General features: G+C 38.7%; 1 protein-coding gene across 1 annotated transcript in view; it reads right to left on the bottom strand.

Moving 5' to 3' along the window:
- Nucleotides 1-15987, bottom strand: part of ANKAR (ankyrin and armadillo repeat containing) — a 42033-nt gene that overhangs the window by 8696 nt on the left and 17350 nt on the right. The window contains exons 10-19 of the mRNA XM_081939319.1: nt 14196-14404; nt 11517-11621; nt 9301-9545; nt 7736-7904; nt 6610-6851; nt 5624-5777; nt 5371-5532; nt 3736-3842; nt 2088-2210; nt 17-175 (exon numbers count right to left, since the gene is read on the bottom strand). Coding sequence (XP_081795445.1) covers nt 17-175; nt 2088-2210; nt 3736-3842; nt 5371-5532; nt 5624-5777; nt 6610-6851; nt 7736-7904; nt 9301-9545; nt 11517-11621; nt 14196-14404 — 1675 coding nt within the window. The remainder of the gene's footprint in view (nt 1-16; nt 176-2087; nt 2211-3735; nt 3843-5370; nt 5533-5623; nt 5778-6609; nt 6852-7735; nt 7905-9300; nt 9546-11516; nt 11622-14195; nt 14405-15987) is intronic.

Below are 15987 nucleotides of genomic sequence, written 5' to 3'. Positions count from 1 at the left end.
ATACCTAGTTTTGTACCTGAAATGCAGCCATTGCTCTATCTGTCTCTACATTTGAGTCCAGAAGAGGTTCAAATATATGGATTGATATTGGTCCAGCCTCTAAAATCAGTATCTGCTGAGTAGGATTATTGTAAGCAAAAATTGCAATAGCATATCCTGCTCGTAAACGGATATCCTTAAAACAACAAGAAAATAGTAACATGTAAACATTGTTCACATTTAGATATTGAGATTTTTTTTCAAACAAACCAAACCACCGTATCTACTTTGAATTCCAGGAGAGTTAAAAGGATTTAATTTCTTTTTTACACTATTAATTTAAAGTTTTGATATTCTGTTCTTTATCTGGAAAGGCACTCAGGATAGCGTAAGTAATTTAGCATTCCTGTCTTCAGAATTGCAAGATATAATAGAAAATGATGGAAGAGAAAAAGAAAAGATAATAAAAAGACCTTTAATAAAAAGAAAAAGTGATGCTGTCAGAATGAACGCTGTCTGTTATTAAAATGGCAAGAGGATATCCATGTATATAAAATGTGCATAGTTACTTCCAATACACCTGTATATTTAATTGTCACCACTTAATAGACCGCATACAAATGTAATTATTAAGTGACAAAAGTTCTTTGTTCACATGACATATAACATTGACCCAGTTAAGTTAATTCTGGGTCTAGTATACAATATTTACAGGTTTTATAGGATTCAATTTACTCTCCCACATTAATTATGTCATCTAAATATCACATCTCAATTAATTGTTCTATTTTGCATAATAAATAGTTACTTCAAAACAGCAGGTCTACAAGTCTTGTGCTATAAATTTTGCACTTTATTCCCATCTAATGGTTGCTTGGAGATTTGCATCCCAGATTTTATATTCAAGGAGCCTTTATTCATCAAATGCATTTTTCAATTGCTAATTGACTGCAAGGCTCAAGCAAACAATTACTTCCTGTAAACAATTACAACTAGTAACTAATCCACTGAGATAAAGCCTTCACTGGAGCCTCTCTCATTCAAGTTCTGAATAGTTTTACCCACCCCACTCCTCCGCATTTTCAAAGGTACACAAACTACAATATTTCAATTAGAGATTTCGATATAAACCAATATATAAGACATAAAACAAACTAGGTATCCCTTCAGGAAAGATGCCAGTGGATGCAACACTTCCCTAGAACAGGTTATCTACTGATGTCAGCCCAAGCCATTACCTGTTTTAGTACCTAGTAGAGGGTACCTGTACTGAGAAGGAGGCTATCCAGCCATGTTATCATCTATTGCTAGAGGGGGCAAAAATTAAATCCTCCTCATTCACACAGGAAGCACACAGCAGGAGGTGTGTCACTCCTTTCCCACCAGATGTAAATCTCACAGGCACACCATAGCATCATCAGTACTAGAGTGTAAAGACAACCGAAATCTCCAGAAATATTTATTCTTGATACCAGTATGTCCCAGTCCACATTCAAATGTAAGAAAGCGCTAGTTTGTGAAGGGAGAGCTTGTGAGAATTCAGCCTCAGTGTTTTGGACCACATCATTTCTTTCAGACATTTGTTAGATGTTTTGAATAAGGAGAGCTTGGTGCCATCGGCATACGAATAGTATTGCATGTCCAAGCTCCTGATGCTAACTTCAGCAGCATTGTATAGATATTAAAGTGGGATAAGTAAGCACCTTTTGGAATCCTGCAGTAAAACTGTCAGGGTGCCAAGGACCATCGTCCAATATTACTCTCTGAAAAGTCTCTTGCAAGTATGACTAGCATCACAGGAGGACGGTGTCTTCAAAGTGGATCTCATGGAAATTATTCAAAAGGATAATTGATGAGACATCCACAAACCTCAGAAGAGTGTTACTTCCTTTATCTCTTTTCCGCAAAATGTCATCTACTAGTGTCAATAGGGCCAATTCTGCTCCTTATCAAAAGAAGAAGTGCATGTTTTGTGGTCTGAGCTTACTCCAACCATTTTTGTGCATCCTCGGAATCCCAGATGTACCCACAGCCTTAGGAGTTGAAGATTCTTAATTTATTGTTTGATTTTATAATTTGAATGCCAAATATTTTAGTGAAGTCATTACCTTATCTGGGGCATAAAAAAGCTTAAGGACATCCCGATAACTAAAACCTTCTTTGTCTTGTAATACAGTCTGCAGACTGCTATTCTTTAGAACAATGCAAGCCAAGGAAAATGCAACTTCAACCTAAAGATTAATTAGAATTGGAAAAATTAAAACTTGAATTATAATACCTTATGAAGTGTGGAAAAGAATTGTTACGGCTTCAGGAAATCTACCTTTGATGCCTAAGAATATTTGCTTCAGGAAAGAAAAGAGCCTCTTTCTCAGCAAAAAAAAAAAAAAAGTAAAATAGTTATATATCTTTGCTGCTATTTAATGGTTGTCTAGAATTTTTGCAGCTCAGATCTGGTGCTGTAACCCTATCAGAATGTGACATCTACATTTTTTCTCAACCTTTTATATCATTACATTTTAGAAGAAAAAACAAAAGGAATTACACTATATAGGCATGAAGCATATCATAAAACTTAAAATTAAAAGCAAAAAATCTTTCTATGAGTTTAAAGTGTTTTATTCTTTTCAAATCCCCATATCTATGTGGTTTTTCTCCTGTTCTGTTTATCCTAAAATGTCATGCAAACAGTTCTAAGTATTGTAACAAAGTGTAAATGCATAGAAGAAAAATACACAGGCATAAATATTGTAGAAACCTTCCTTATCTGTGCAAATAACAAATACGTCACTGAATATTCTAATATTCATAGGGAAAACTGCAGGATCTAATAATCTTTAATATTCCTTCTCTTTATGCATGTATACGTATGTGCCAGTATGATTTATGATTCTAGTGCTGAGGTGAAATAGAGGGCCCACTAGGCCAGGATTGATCATAGTCATGATCTATTCTAGGCTTTCAAAGCTAGCTAACTATATGAAACGCTCTTTCAGGATCATTATGTCATTAGGATATGACTATCCACTTCTGTTCCCAGGAAATCAGCTACTGGTTGTTAAGACACTGCCCACTTGATTTTAGGGTGGTTTTTTTTTTTTTTTTGGTAGCTATATATATTTCATCCTCTAACTTCATTCCTGCACACTGAAATAATATTAATATATTATCCATATTTTAATTAATGCTGATATTATGGCAAAATCAAATACAAGGTCTTAAGACTGAAGTTCTATTATCTAATGTGATAGGCTTTTTATCAGCGGCTAGAGCAGCTAAGGCTGTCAAACTCGCGGGCCGTGGGCCATATGCATCACGCTCTGGTCACGCCCATGCCCGGTTTAGCAAAGGGGGGGGAAGTCACAATATGTCACATGACTATGCTGTGACAATGCAAGTTTGACACCCCTGAGCTAGAGTTTTCAACATTCTGCAAATGTATTTTCTTTTATATTATTCAATGAAGCAAAACTATTAAAGCTATTCAAGAACTATAGCTAGTCCTAGTTTAGTGACCACAAATGGAACCGGCAATTTTGTTGTTATGAGAAGTAGCCACTAAGTGAAACTGCAGCTATGTTTATATTTTTAGTTCAGCTTTCCTTTGCTTTACAGATCAGTGAAGGTTATAAATATGGGGAGTGATTGTAAAGTTATTTTTTTCATCACCATTGTAACTGAACAGTCACCATCTGAGGCAGTTGCTAAATGAAGTTTCTCTAGTTTAGAGCTGTATGATAAACATTTAAAACCCACCTTTATCTGAAGGGATAGATGAGTTTTAAGTAAATGAACAAGTATTGGCAATGCTCCTTCATCCACTACATTCTCTTGACTAACTGGATTGCTTATATGAGCTTCACCTAGACGTTTGATGTCAGGCAAAGAGATCCATACCAAAGATCCATAGAAATAAAAGAAGGGGCGGGGGAGGAAAGTTAGTACAAGCAAAATATGACCCCTTAACTGTTCTTTACTTTTAAGCAAACATATGCTAAATGCTGTAGCTCAAATCAATGGAAGGTCCTCATGAAGCAAAACTTAGCAAAGCTCTTTGAGTCCAGAAATGAGGCATGTTTTTCTGTCCAAGAATAAACAATATATGAGAGCCAATTTGATGTAGTGGCTAAAGCACTAGAAAGTGGAAAACTCGGAGTTCTAGCCCCACGTTAGGTAGCAAGCCAGCAGGGTTACTCTGGGGCAGTCACTCCCTCTCAGCCCTAGGAAGGGTGCAAGGGCAAACCACTTCTAAAAAAAAAACATGCCAAGAAAACTGGCAGGATTTGCCCAGGTAGTTGTTATGAATCAAAACTGGCACGAAGATAAATAAATAAAATCTAACAGCTCCCAAATTAGGAAACATAATCTTGTGAGAAGTAGAACTAGGATTACTTTTAAAGTTTTAAAATGCTAGATGAAGAGATTTTTAAATTCCCAGACATTAAAACATATTTTAGGATGTTTAGAACTTACCATTATTTTACTACTGGTTTTAATATGTCATTACCATCAGTTGCATTGATTTTACCTCAGAAAGCTAGTTTCACTTTAGCTTTCTTATTAGACCCTAGTAATATCCTGGGTTAAAAAAAGGGCCAGATAGCAGATTAAAGACGAGTCTGCAGCTGATATCTCTACAGTACAGTACTATCAGAGTACTGTATTCTGTACTGAGTTAGAAGGATATATGGGCTGACTAATCTGATTTAAAGGAATCCTGTATATTCCAAAGATATCACTGGAAATGATTATATTAAGGTCTATTCTTGAATAAAGTCTTCTAGAAAAACTGGTATTAAATACCCTGTTTCCCTGAAAATAAGACCTCCCTGGATAATAAGCCCAATTGGGCTTTTGTGCGCATGCACTAAAATATCTCCCCTGAAAATATTGCAACAAGGCAGCAGCCATGAGGTGACCACACTTGCCGCCTCCTGCACCTCAAAAATAATAAGACCTCCCTGAAAATAAGGACAAGCGCTTATTTCAGGGGGACACGGTATAGGTTGCTAGCAATAATTTCATACCATCTGTTCTGATGATTTCTTTAGACTTACTTTTTTTTTTTTAAAAAAGTAAATCTTACCAAGCCAACTATAGCCTCAAAAGCTTATACCAGGAAATTCAGAAAAAGAATGAACTAAATCCCAACTGGGCTATAGTTGGTTTTGTGAGTTACAAAGTATGTAGATGTAGGATTGCAGCCATTTTGATAACGCATCTGTTTTGTGAAGGGGGTTGCCATATAGGGGGAAATAGACTGCTGCAGCTCTCAAACCTGTCCAATATTTTATAATATTAAGACTATTGTTTCCTAGGCCCTTTCATGGTTCTTACTCAAAAGCTTTAATACTGTTATACTTTGGGAGCAAGAGAAAAGGAACTACAGACCGATACACATTGTGCCTAAGGCTTTGATCACACTGAGGAGGGTGCCTTCTGCTATCCTTCCACTTCTTAACAGCCGGACCAAAGGGGCGATTCCATTCCCTTCGCATATTTGGTTCTGGTGAATTTCACTGTCCTTGCTAAGAGCTATGACAGCTTCTCCTCCTTCCAAAACAACAAAAGTAACAAATACACTTAGGAACTTTTGAACTCCTATATGAGTTTGTGCCTGTATTGCAGAACAACAGCAACTTACCAACGCACTGCATTTTATCAGATGGTGATAGAAGCATGTCTATAATTAAATTATATCCAATCTGTTCTGCCATGAATTTCTGCTGCTTCAGGGTTTGTCCAGCTAGGGCCCAGAGGGTTACAGCTCCTTGTTCTTTCACCTTCAAGTGAAAGGCCTGGAAGTTGAACCAAAATGAGAAAGCTATATGTGAAAGCTTACGAGCATAACCATATCTACTCTATAGGAAGATGCTTTTGAACTCTGCTGTTGAAGAAGACTCCTGATAGTACCATGGACAGCCAAGAAAACTAGCCAATGAACGATCAAACAAACCAATCCAGATCTCACTTGAGGCACAAATCAGCAGGCTGAAATGATCCTACTTTAAAACCTTTATGTGACGGGCCAGCTTTCTGGAGAAGTCTCTAACATGGGAAAAATGAAAGGAAAGGACCACAGCAGCCAGGTGGGTGAACTCAGTTATTGTTGGGAGACCTGAAGGACCAGGTTAGGGGATAGATAATCATGGGATGAGGGATGTGATGACTGAGTGGCTAAGACGCTGAGCTTGTCAATTAGAAGGTCGACAGTTCAGTGGTTCAAATCCCTAGCACCGCGTAACAGAGTGAGCTCCTGTTATTTGTCCCAGCTTCTGCCAACGTAGCAGTTTGAAAGCACATTTTTAAAAAAGCAAGTAGAAAAATAGGAACCACCTTTGGTGGGAAGGTAACAGCATTCTGTATGTTTTTGGCATTTAGCCATGCCGGTTACATGACAACAGAGACATCTTCAGACAGCGTTGGCTCTTTGGCTTAGAAACGGAGATGAGCATTGCCCCTAGAGTCAGGAACAACTAGCACGCATGGGCTGGGGAACCTTTAATTTTACCTTAGCCATGGGAAAGTCTAGCTATGTAGTCTTTAAAAATTGACAGTACTTGATGACATGCTGTCATTATCATCCCTTATACAATGACTTGGGTCCACTAAAAAAACCAAAACACTTGCCTTCAGGAGCTTCAGAAGGAACGTGGTCACAGATTTGGATAGAAATCTCATCTGGATAATAATGTTGCCTTCACAGAGTGCCTCAATTGCTGTTGCTCCTTTAACCTGGACACTGATTTTCCTTCCTCTGAGAAGTTGAATTAGAGGATCAATAACATTTGCCGCCACAATAGCATTCTGCATTTTCATATTCCCACGACAAATTTCTGCAATTACTGCTGAGGCCACTGCCACCAGGACATCTTTAAGCAGAAAAAAATACAGGAATAAAAGCCAGATATGTCTGGCTTAATCTGCTTTAATCTTTTAAGGACACTCATTACTTATAGTAGTAATGACAATTTACAGATTGAATACTTCCTTTTAAATGATTTTTTAAAACTTTTCTGATCAATGATAAATCACCTCAAATTCATCAATGAATCCCCAAATGGTAATCACTATTATACCTATGATTTTGAAATAACCATTTACTGTATACCCTTCATGTTATCTTCCCATTTTAAAACAAGAAGCTATAGCAGGTTATCCTCTTTATACTGGTATTGATGTGCCAGGAGTATATATTTTCAATGTTCATGGAAAATTATGGAATAAGAGGCATAAACTATAGATGTTAGATTTTTAAAATATTAGGGTGCATCCTCTTGTTTTATTCTTTATTATATCTATTTCCTGATTAAAATTTACACTAAAATGCTTGACAAAGACTTGTTGCTGTACTTAGATAATGATGTTACATTTTTCCCCCTTCAAAATATTAAAGTCAGTTTTCCAGCACTTGTAAAGCAAGATATTCCTTAATGGGTAATACAAATGAAGGACAGAACCAGGAATAAGAAGGTAAAAATTTCCTAATAAATGTATTAGGAAATAAATGTATTAGGAAATAAAATTTCCTAATAAATGTATCTATTCCCCTTTGCACTGAGACTTCAAAGACTGCATTTTATTGTTGAGTCTAACTATGTCTGTTTATTAGAAAATAGATACTGCTGGTGAAACAGATGTCTTCTCCTGGAAGTCCCATCACTCCAGAAGTAAAAAGAACTAGAAAGGTAAGTGATCAGTAAGCTATGTCATTCCCTTAAAACCGATTAGCCACTTTTACTATTTTTGTTTTTACCTGAATCTGAACGTAAGAACTGGACAAGTGGTTCAATACCATTCATTTCTTTCACTTTCAGCTGATTCTCTTTATTATTCTTGCATAATACTCGGATACAGCTCATTACATTCACAAGCAGATCTTGTAAGTCATGGTCCAACAGATTGATGAGAGCAGGAATTCCACCCTACATTTTAAAAAAATATAAGGGACATAGGCAAAAGTAGAATAAGAGCTAAACAATAGAGCTGACAGTGAGAACAATTAATCAGTGGAACAACTTGCCTCCAGAAGTTGTGAATGCCCCAACACTGGAAGTCTTTAAGAAGATGTTGGATAGCTATTTGTCTGAAATGGTATAGGGTTTCCTGCCTAGGCAGGGGGTTGGACTAGAAGACCTCCAAGGTCCCTTCCAACTCTACTATTGTATTGTATTAATACAATGGGCTGAATCTAACAAAAATCTCAATTTTTCACAGGGTGGAAAGGGAATTGTTCCTATTTACTCATTCTCTCCAAAGTTCTTGAGATCTCCTGGAATATGGGGTGGGAGGAGTGGTGTTTGTGGTATCTTCCTTAATCTTGATGGATCGGTGGGTTGAAAGGAAGGGAAAAATTCAGTGAGGACCACTCTCCTTTCTCTACCAACAGAAATATTCTATCAGAACTGTAGCATAATAAAAATAAACACCTCTGGATTCAAGTCAATCTGTCATGTTAAATACACTGTAGTTCACAAAACAGAATCCACCTTCAAGATTGCATACTTTCAACTCTGAGGAGCCTTCTCCTTTCCTCCTTCAGCTCATCATATGGCCACTTTTCAGCACATGCCCATTTTTAAAAATGAATCAGTATTTTTGTTGTCCAAAATTGATTTTAACATTTCATATCCTAAGTCAAGCAGAATCTCAATGATCAAGAGTAACCTTAACTACAATTAAAATTAGTTCAAGTTGTATCTCAGCAATTATTAACATTGGGGCAGAAATTCAGTTCAGAGCAGGGATGAAATTCAGCAGGTTCAGGAGAACCGGTAGCAGAAATTTTGAGTAGTTTGGAGAACCAGCAAATACCACCTCTAGCTGGCCCCAAAATGGGAAGGGAATGGGGATTTTACAATATCCTTCCCCCAGGAGTGGGGAGGGAATGGGGATTTTGCAGTATCCTTCCACTGCCATGCCCACCAAGCCACACCCACAGAACCGGTAGTAAAAAAAATTGAATTTCAACACTGGTTCAGAGGCTAGTATAGAAAGAAAGGGTTACAGTCAACAGGCATATTCCTGATTTGTCAAATCAAGTCAACAACAACAACAGAAGTCGTAGTTGTGGCTGCAATGTCAAAGCAGAACTTAGAAGCGGCCAAATGCACTCAGACAGGCCTCTACTTTATAATACTTCTAAACATCAAACAAATCTGAATAATGTCACAAATAATAAAAGGTGTGTTCCTTATCATGGAAAAACACACCCTTATTATTATTATTATTATTATTATTTTTATTATTATTATTATTTTATTAAAGAAGGGTAACTGCAAAAGTGAACATTCCCCTCCCCCCCCCCCCGATTAACTTTACCAGTTCAGCGATGATGACTTGATTATTATCCAGCTGGGCAATATCATATAAAAACACTGCACAACGAGACAGCAATTCGGGTTGTTCCATAGACAAGAGCTTAATTAACACAGGAATGCCTCCAGCTTCTACAAAGGCTCTGACAATTGAGTCATGGGTGGAGATGTTACTCAACACTCCCAGAGTGAGGCACTCCAATTTGATGTCTTCGCTCTTCAACAATCTGATTAATGAGGGTATGGTACCTGCCACCGAAAACAAAAACAACCCACCAGTTACAGCCATGCAACATGCCATGAATCTCTCCAAGGTTCTGACTTCTTTAGGTGACTGTAGCAGAGAGGGAAGGTGAATTCCTTTGGTTAAGAACTGAACAACTCAGAAAAGCAGGGGGAAATGCAGTGAAATCTGAAGGAGGAATGACTGGCACTACAGAATGAATATATACATATATGGACAATGGGATGCAAAACTGGGTGCCTGAATGTTACAGCACATTTTTTTAGGAATCCTGACTTTAGTGGGATGCTATTTGGTTCTGCCTGAGACCGTAAAATGGCTTGGACAGCCATTATATGAATTTATGCAGATAGGTAAGCCTCATAGAATATGCAAATCCTTAAACTTTGCTTTCTATTTTCTTCCTTGCTGCTGAAGCAATAAGGTAAAAAGCCTTTTATGCTTTTGCCATGGGAAAGCAAACAATAAAGTAATAAGCAATATTTTCTCTGTTCTTCCCTTTTCTTTTTATTTATCCAAGCTCCCCATTTCAATGAATTAATATTTGCATATATTATATCAATTTCTTGAAATGCCTATTTTTGTTTTGAAAATTTGCAAATATACAATTTTTCAGATAATTGTTTCAGTTAAGTCCTTTGGTAAGTTATTTCCAGAAATATTGTTAATATTTGTACAAACTTTTCCCTAGTATAAATTTGTTTGATTGGGAAAGTTATTAAATGTAACATCAGGGTTATCAAAAACCCCTGAAGGAACTAGATGAGCTATATTCCCTATATTCTTCTTCACTCAGAACTCATCTAAGTGCCTCTGTCTCAGATAAAAAGCCCAATTGAAATGGCTCCATATAATCAATATCACACAGATGTGTTTGTTGCTGTGAAATTATTACCTTTTCCTTTTTTTTCTTCAGAAATGAAACGCTTGAGGCTAGACTATTAATTGAAGTGACTTCCCAAGTAAAGGAAGAGTATCTTTTCAGAAAGCTTTAAGAAACATTTCTTTTAGGCAATTTAGCTGGGTCACTTTAAATGACATTTGCCCCCCCCCCCTCCTGGTCCATCCCTGCTAAGCCTAGTGGTGGGTTGCAGGCAGTACATCCCGGTACGAGTGTACTGGCGCCTGCCTGGAGCACCGGGTACCGTTCCGGTACGGTGCTCCGGAGGACCCCCCGCCCACGCTCCTTACCCGTCTTTAAACTCTTTTGTGCTTCTGTGCACCGTGTGTACAGCGCCTGCGCGACGCTCCACCGAGCAGCTGGAGTGTTGCGGAGCGTTGCGGAGGCGTTGCTGGATGGTAAGACACATGCACACAGTTCACGCTGCACACGCTCTGCATGCATTCATGTGGAGGACGCTGGGCCCCATTGCAACCATACCGGTTGCAACAGGATCCGGAACCCACCACTGCTAGGAATTATTTTTTTTCTAGGAAGATGATAAAAGGGTCACTCTTGTACATCACTGCTATTATTCAAAGAAAACACCCAATCTAATAGGCCGTTTTGTGTATGGTTATGGATCCTTGGTCATAATGGAGAAAATTAAATCCTGAACTATTTCCTAGCAGGGAATTTGAGCATGGACATTAATATGCCTTAGGACACGAATTTTAGGTAACCCAATGTCATGCCAGCCATCTCAGGAAACCAAACTGTTAGGCTACAGATAAATAGTGTACCAGAACATCCCCCGCCCAACCTTTGGGGCGCCAGGAACTGGTTCAATACAGAGGGCCATTTTTCTGCAGGCCAGGGCGGGGGCGTGGTTTCACGTGCTGCACAGATCGGCCTTTGCTTGCTTGCACAGCCTGGTGCCTGGTGGGCCGAGGAACCAGTGTTTGACCATGGCCCAGGGGTTGGGAACCTTTGTTCTAGAAGACAGAGAAGCAGGCTTGATCTCTTTCACTAGGTTCATTATTATTAAAATAACTCTGAACAGAAAAAGTGACAAATGATGCACATGATATCTTACCTGCCTGCAATATACAGCTCCAGTAATGATCTTTGGCAAGACAAAGTACTTCTAAACACTGTATTGCCATTTGTTTCCTAATATAGGCTTCACAATTCAGCATACCTGTTAAGATTTTTAACAATAATTTGTTAACATTTAACAGTTGCACTAAAACATGGTCAAGCCCATGCATTTGCCTTACTTCTGGCTTACAACAGTGTTTTTCTTTATAGTCTAATAGGAAAGTGAATGGTGAATACAAGGCCTGCGGTTCTCTTATTGCAGAGATTTTCCAACTGTGGGCTGGATTATAAGCAAATCTGGGGAAGAAATTCACATTAGGGGTATGTGTGTGTTCTGCCAACAAAACAGCATCATTCTTAAAACTTACTTCTGCTTTACTGGACAAACCAGCAGCCAGCTTACCCAAGCAGAACCTGAAGTAAACTTGACAGGGTCCTACTATAATTGGGTTAAAAGCCTCACAGCACATGCCCCAGCAGCATTCACATCTGCTCTGCCTGAGTAAGCAAACAGAACAATCAAGGGTTTCCAGAAATCAGGAAAATATATATATATATATTGATCTAAAATCAATAGGGAATAAGTTCAGCATGGCCAATACATTTTTAGTTTTAAATTTGGTTGTCTTATTCTTTATTTATACATAAAGGGATTGATTTTATAAATTTGGAAGTATCTACATTTGTTTTATTTTACATACAAATTCTTTTTTCATATTAAAAGTCAGGAATATGTTTATTTCTTTCCTAATCCAAAGTCCATTAGGTTTGTCCGTGAGGGTTACATTTAGGCGTCATGGCGCCCAAAACTTTGAGAACCCCTGTGTTATTTGATAATATTACAGCCCTGTGGTGACACCAATTACTCATCCAAGTAACCCTAACCCTCTCTAAATTACACTCCTAAGGAATTTCTGCCCTATGGGTCCTGTTAACTGGAATAAGCCATTTTAAGAAAATTCTGCCAAATCTGGCAACAGCTGGCAAAGAATTCAATTGGGGCAGCAAATTAAAGGTTCTCCCAATGGACACTTCCTTTGCAATTGTCCCAATTTTCCTTTCTGGAAGTATCAATGACCAATTTCTTTCCTTTGCATGGAGAGGTCTTATTGGACATACACATGCATGCACATACATACTGTATGCAATGAGTTCTGGCCACTCCAAAATTGCACCTGCTTCCAGGACAGTGCCAGGACATGAGGCCTGCAGGGATTCCAAGGGTGGTCTTCTTCCCCAACATGGGAGCCAGAGCGCTGGAAATCATATTGGGAAAGAAGAGAAGCCCACTCCATCTCTCAGCATCCCTAGGCTGCACGGCTTCATCCTGAAAGTGGGTACCATTTTGGGAGCAGCCACAATTCAAGCACAATTCACCAGTTGTTGTGGGAAAGATTTGTGGGCGATTCTCAGGGGTGGGAAGCGAAAGGACAGGCTCCATTACAGTTGTAATTCGGGGACTACCTATATTTATGAAAAGAAAGACAGGGTAAAAATCAAATAAATAATAAAAATACATGTGTGAATGTTCACACACACACACACACACACTAAAGCTTTAAAATGCACATATATGCATGCTGATTGCAAGCCTTAATTTTTTTTTTTTTTAAAAAGATTTCTTGCTTTTTTTCTATTTCTATTCTAACATATGCTAGAGATACCTTTAAAATGGTGCCAAAACAATGCACCTGATTTGTAAGCTAGGGCAAAGCATTTTTACCTCAATTTACTGAAAAAATGAGGAGCATGAGCAGTCAATTTATTAAAAAGTCTGTGTGAGGGGCAATCCAATGAAAAAATAGCTCAGGGAAAGAAATATATGAAAGAAACGCAAACATATTCTTAGTAGGTTTCAAATCAGCAGCCTTCTTTGGAAAGACAAGTATAATAAGAGGTATAGTATTTAGCACTTTTCTTATATGAGGCTCTAGAAGACCATGACATCCACTGACTGAGTTAAGGAGACAGTCCTACCTGTGCAAAATAGCCACTATTGAAAGCACAGTGGAAAATGAAGACTTTCTTCAGTGATGGGTAAATCATGAATACAGAATACTATTGTCTTTTCCTGCTATCCCAAAAAGGTGGCTTGTATTGATGATGAGGCAAACTAGCAGTAGAGATAGGTCCTTTGCAACATTATCTTTGTTGAATGGGAACCTCTCATCAGCTGCTGTAGCACCTCTCCAGAATGTTTTCTTTTAATCACAACACCCTCATGTTGTCACCAAAAGAGAGCTTTAGTCATCCAGGAGAAGGACAGCAGGGATCTGGCATATGGATTATGGCTCAGTGATTAAAGAGCTTGTCAGATGCAAAGCTGACAGCACGGGTTTGAGACCCAAGCACCACATGACTGGATGAGCTCCCATTACTTGTCTCAGCTCCTGCTAATCCAATAGCTCAAAACCACGTGAAATGCGAATAAATAAATAGGTACCACTTTAATAGGAAAGTGACAGTGTTTCGTGCATTTCAGCTTATAGTCATGCTGGGCATATCATGGATCATGGAAGTGTCTTCAGGCAATGCTTGCTGCCTTGGCTAAGAAACAGAGATGAGCACCATCTTCTAGAGTTGAACACAACTGGGCATGGAAAACCTTTACCTTTTTAATCTCACCCTGAAACTTTCCAGTGATTTAATCAGAATTACTATATAGGGTGCTTACCAACAAGAGTTTTCCAGACTGGGAGAGCAGGGTTATTTAACTCAATTAGATGCTTCAAAACTTCTGTGTGGAAGTTCAGTGCAGCCAAATGTATTATGTTATTTCCTTCACCGTCTTTTTTTAGCCAGTCGGCTTTAAGAGAAAACAAATACTTGATACTATCTAGGGCTCCAGATACAGCTGCAAGCAAAAGTGGCGTGGAATGATATCTATATATAGAAAAAAGAACAAAATACTGTGATATAAAAAAAAAAACCTGAACCAAATCAAAAGGAATACACTGGATTTTATTTCGTGTACAGGTATTTCTTGACGTAGGATGAGTCGCGTAGCAATCATTCAAAGTTAGGATGGGCTCCCCCCAAAGTTATTTATGACCCAGTTCCAAAGCTCCAATGGCTGCCACCCCTGGTTACGAGACCACTTGTTGGGCAAAAGGAAACTGGCCTGCATTTACCACCATTTGCAGTGTCATCCAGTCTGTGACTGCATTTTACCACATTTTTGTTGAAAACGATTGTTTACAAATATGTCCCCTAGTGAACAAGGGCTTCCCTTCAAAACCATAGTCACTTTACAACCACAGCAAAAAAAGGTTGTAAAAACAGGTCTGGTCATGTGGTCACTCACTTTTATGACCATCATGACTTAGGCATATTGATAAGTAAGAGCTAAATGAGGACTCTGAGACTATCAGATGAGACTCACTTTTCAGTTGAACCATACCAAGACTCAAAGGCAAGTATCATCTAAGTCAGAGGTGTCAAACTCAAGGCCCACTGGCTGGATCTGGCCAGTGGAGTAGTTAGAACTGGCCCGCCAGTCCACCCAGGAAGAAGCAAAGGACCAGCCCGCGGTGCTTCTACCAGCAGAAAAGGAGCTCCCGAGCTCTGTTTTGCTGGCAGAGAATTGCAGGAGGCCATCGCAGCAGAGCGCTTGGGCCACCACAGGTTCCCCAACCTGAGTGATGTCAAGCTGGCCACGTTCCCCCTGGACACACCTAGCCCAGCCCTCCTATGGTCAAACACAACCCTGATGTGGCCCTCAATGAAATTGAGTTTGACACCCCTGATCCTTGTCAAGTGTTACGGTTTTTACCCTCCTTAGAAAAATTTCTGTAAGGAGGCTAGCAGAATTTCATGTCCTTTTTTAAAAAAAAGTTCTATTTCTTTCCCTTCGGGGAGAGGGGGCAGTCTATAAATCAAATAAAACTCAAACTCAAACTAAACTATTTCTGTTCTAATAATATTACATTCCCCTCAGCTGATCTTCCTACAATTTATTATTAAAGCAAGGTGTCGAGCTAGATAAAGTTTGCACATAATAAGGCATGGGAATTTTGACTCAGGAGCGACCTTATTTGACTTATTTGAAGATCTGTGCATATACAGATAATCCCTGATTTATGACCGCAATTGAGCCCAAACTTTCTGTTGTTAAGTGAGACAGTAGTTAAGTGGATTTTGCCTCACTTTACAACCTTTCTTGCCACTGTTATTAAGTGATCACTGCAATTGTTAAGTTAGTAACACAGTTGTTAAGTGAATTTTGCTTCCCCATTGACTTTGTTTGTCAGAAGGTCACAAAAGGTGATCACATTCAGTGGGACACCAGTTGCCCAGCACCTGAATTTTGATCATGTGGCCATGGGGATGCTGTAACTGTCATAAGTGTGAAAACGGACATAAGTCAGTGCCTTTGTAACTTCGAATGACCACTAAATAAACTACTGTAAATTAAGCACTACTTGTATAAGCATATGTATTCATTGAGTGGCCTCACACTACCTGCC

The sequence above is a fragment of the Natrix helvetica genome, assembly GCF_964273705.1.
Source record: "Natrix helvetica genome assembly, chromosome: 1".
Classification (NCBI taxonomy): domain Eukaryota; kingdom Metazoa; phylum Chordata; class Lepidosauria; order Squamata; family Natricidae; genus Natrix; species Natrix helvetica.
This window is presented reverse-complemented; position numbering and strand designations above follow the sequence as displayed.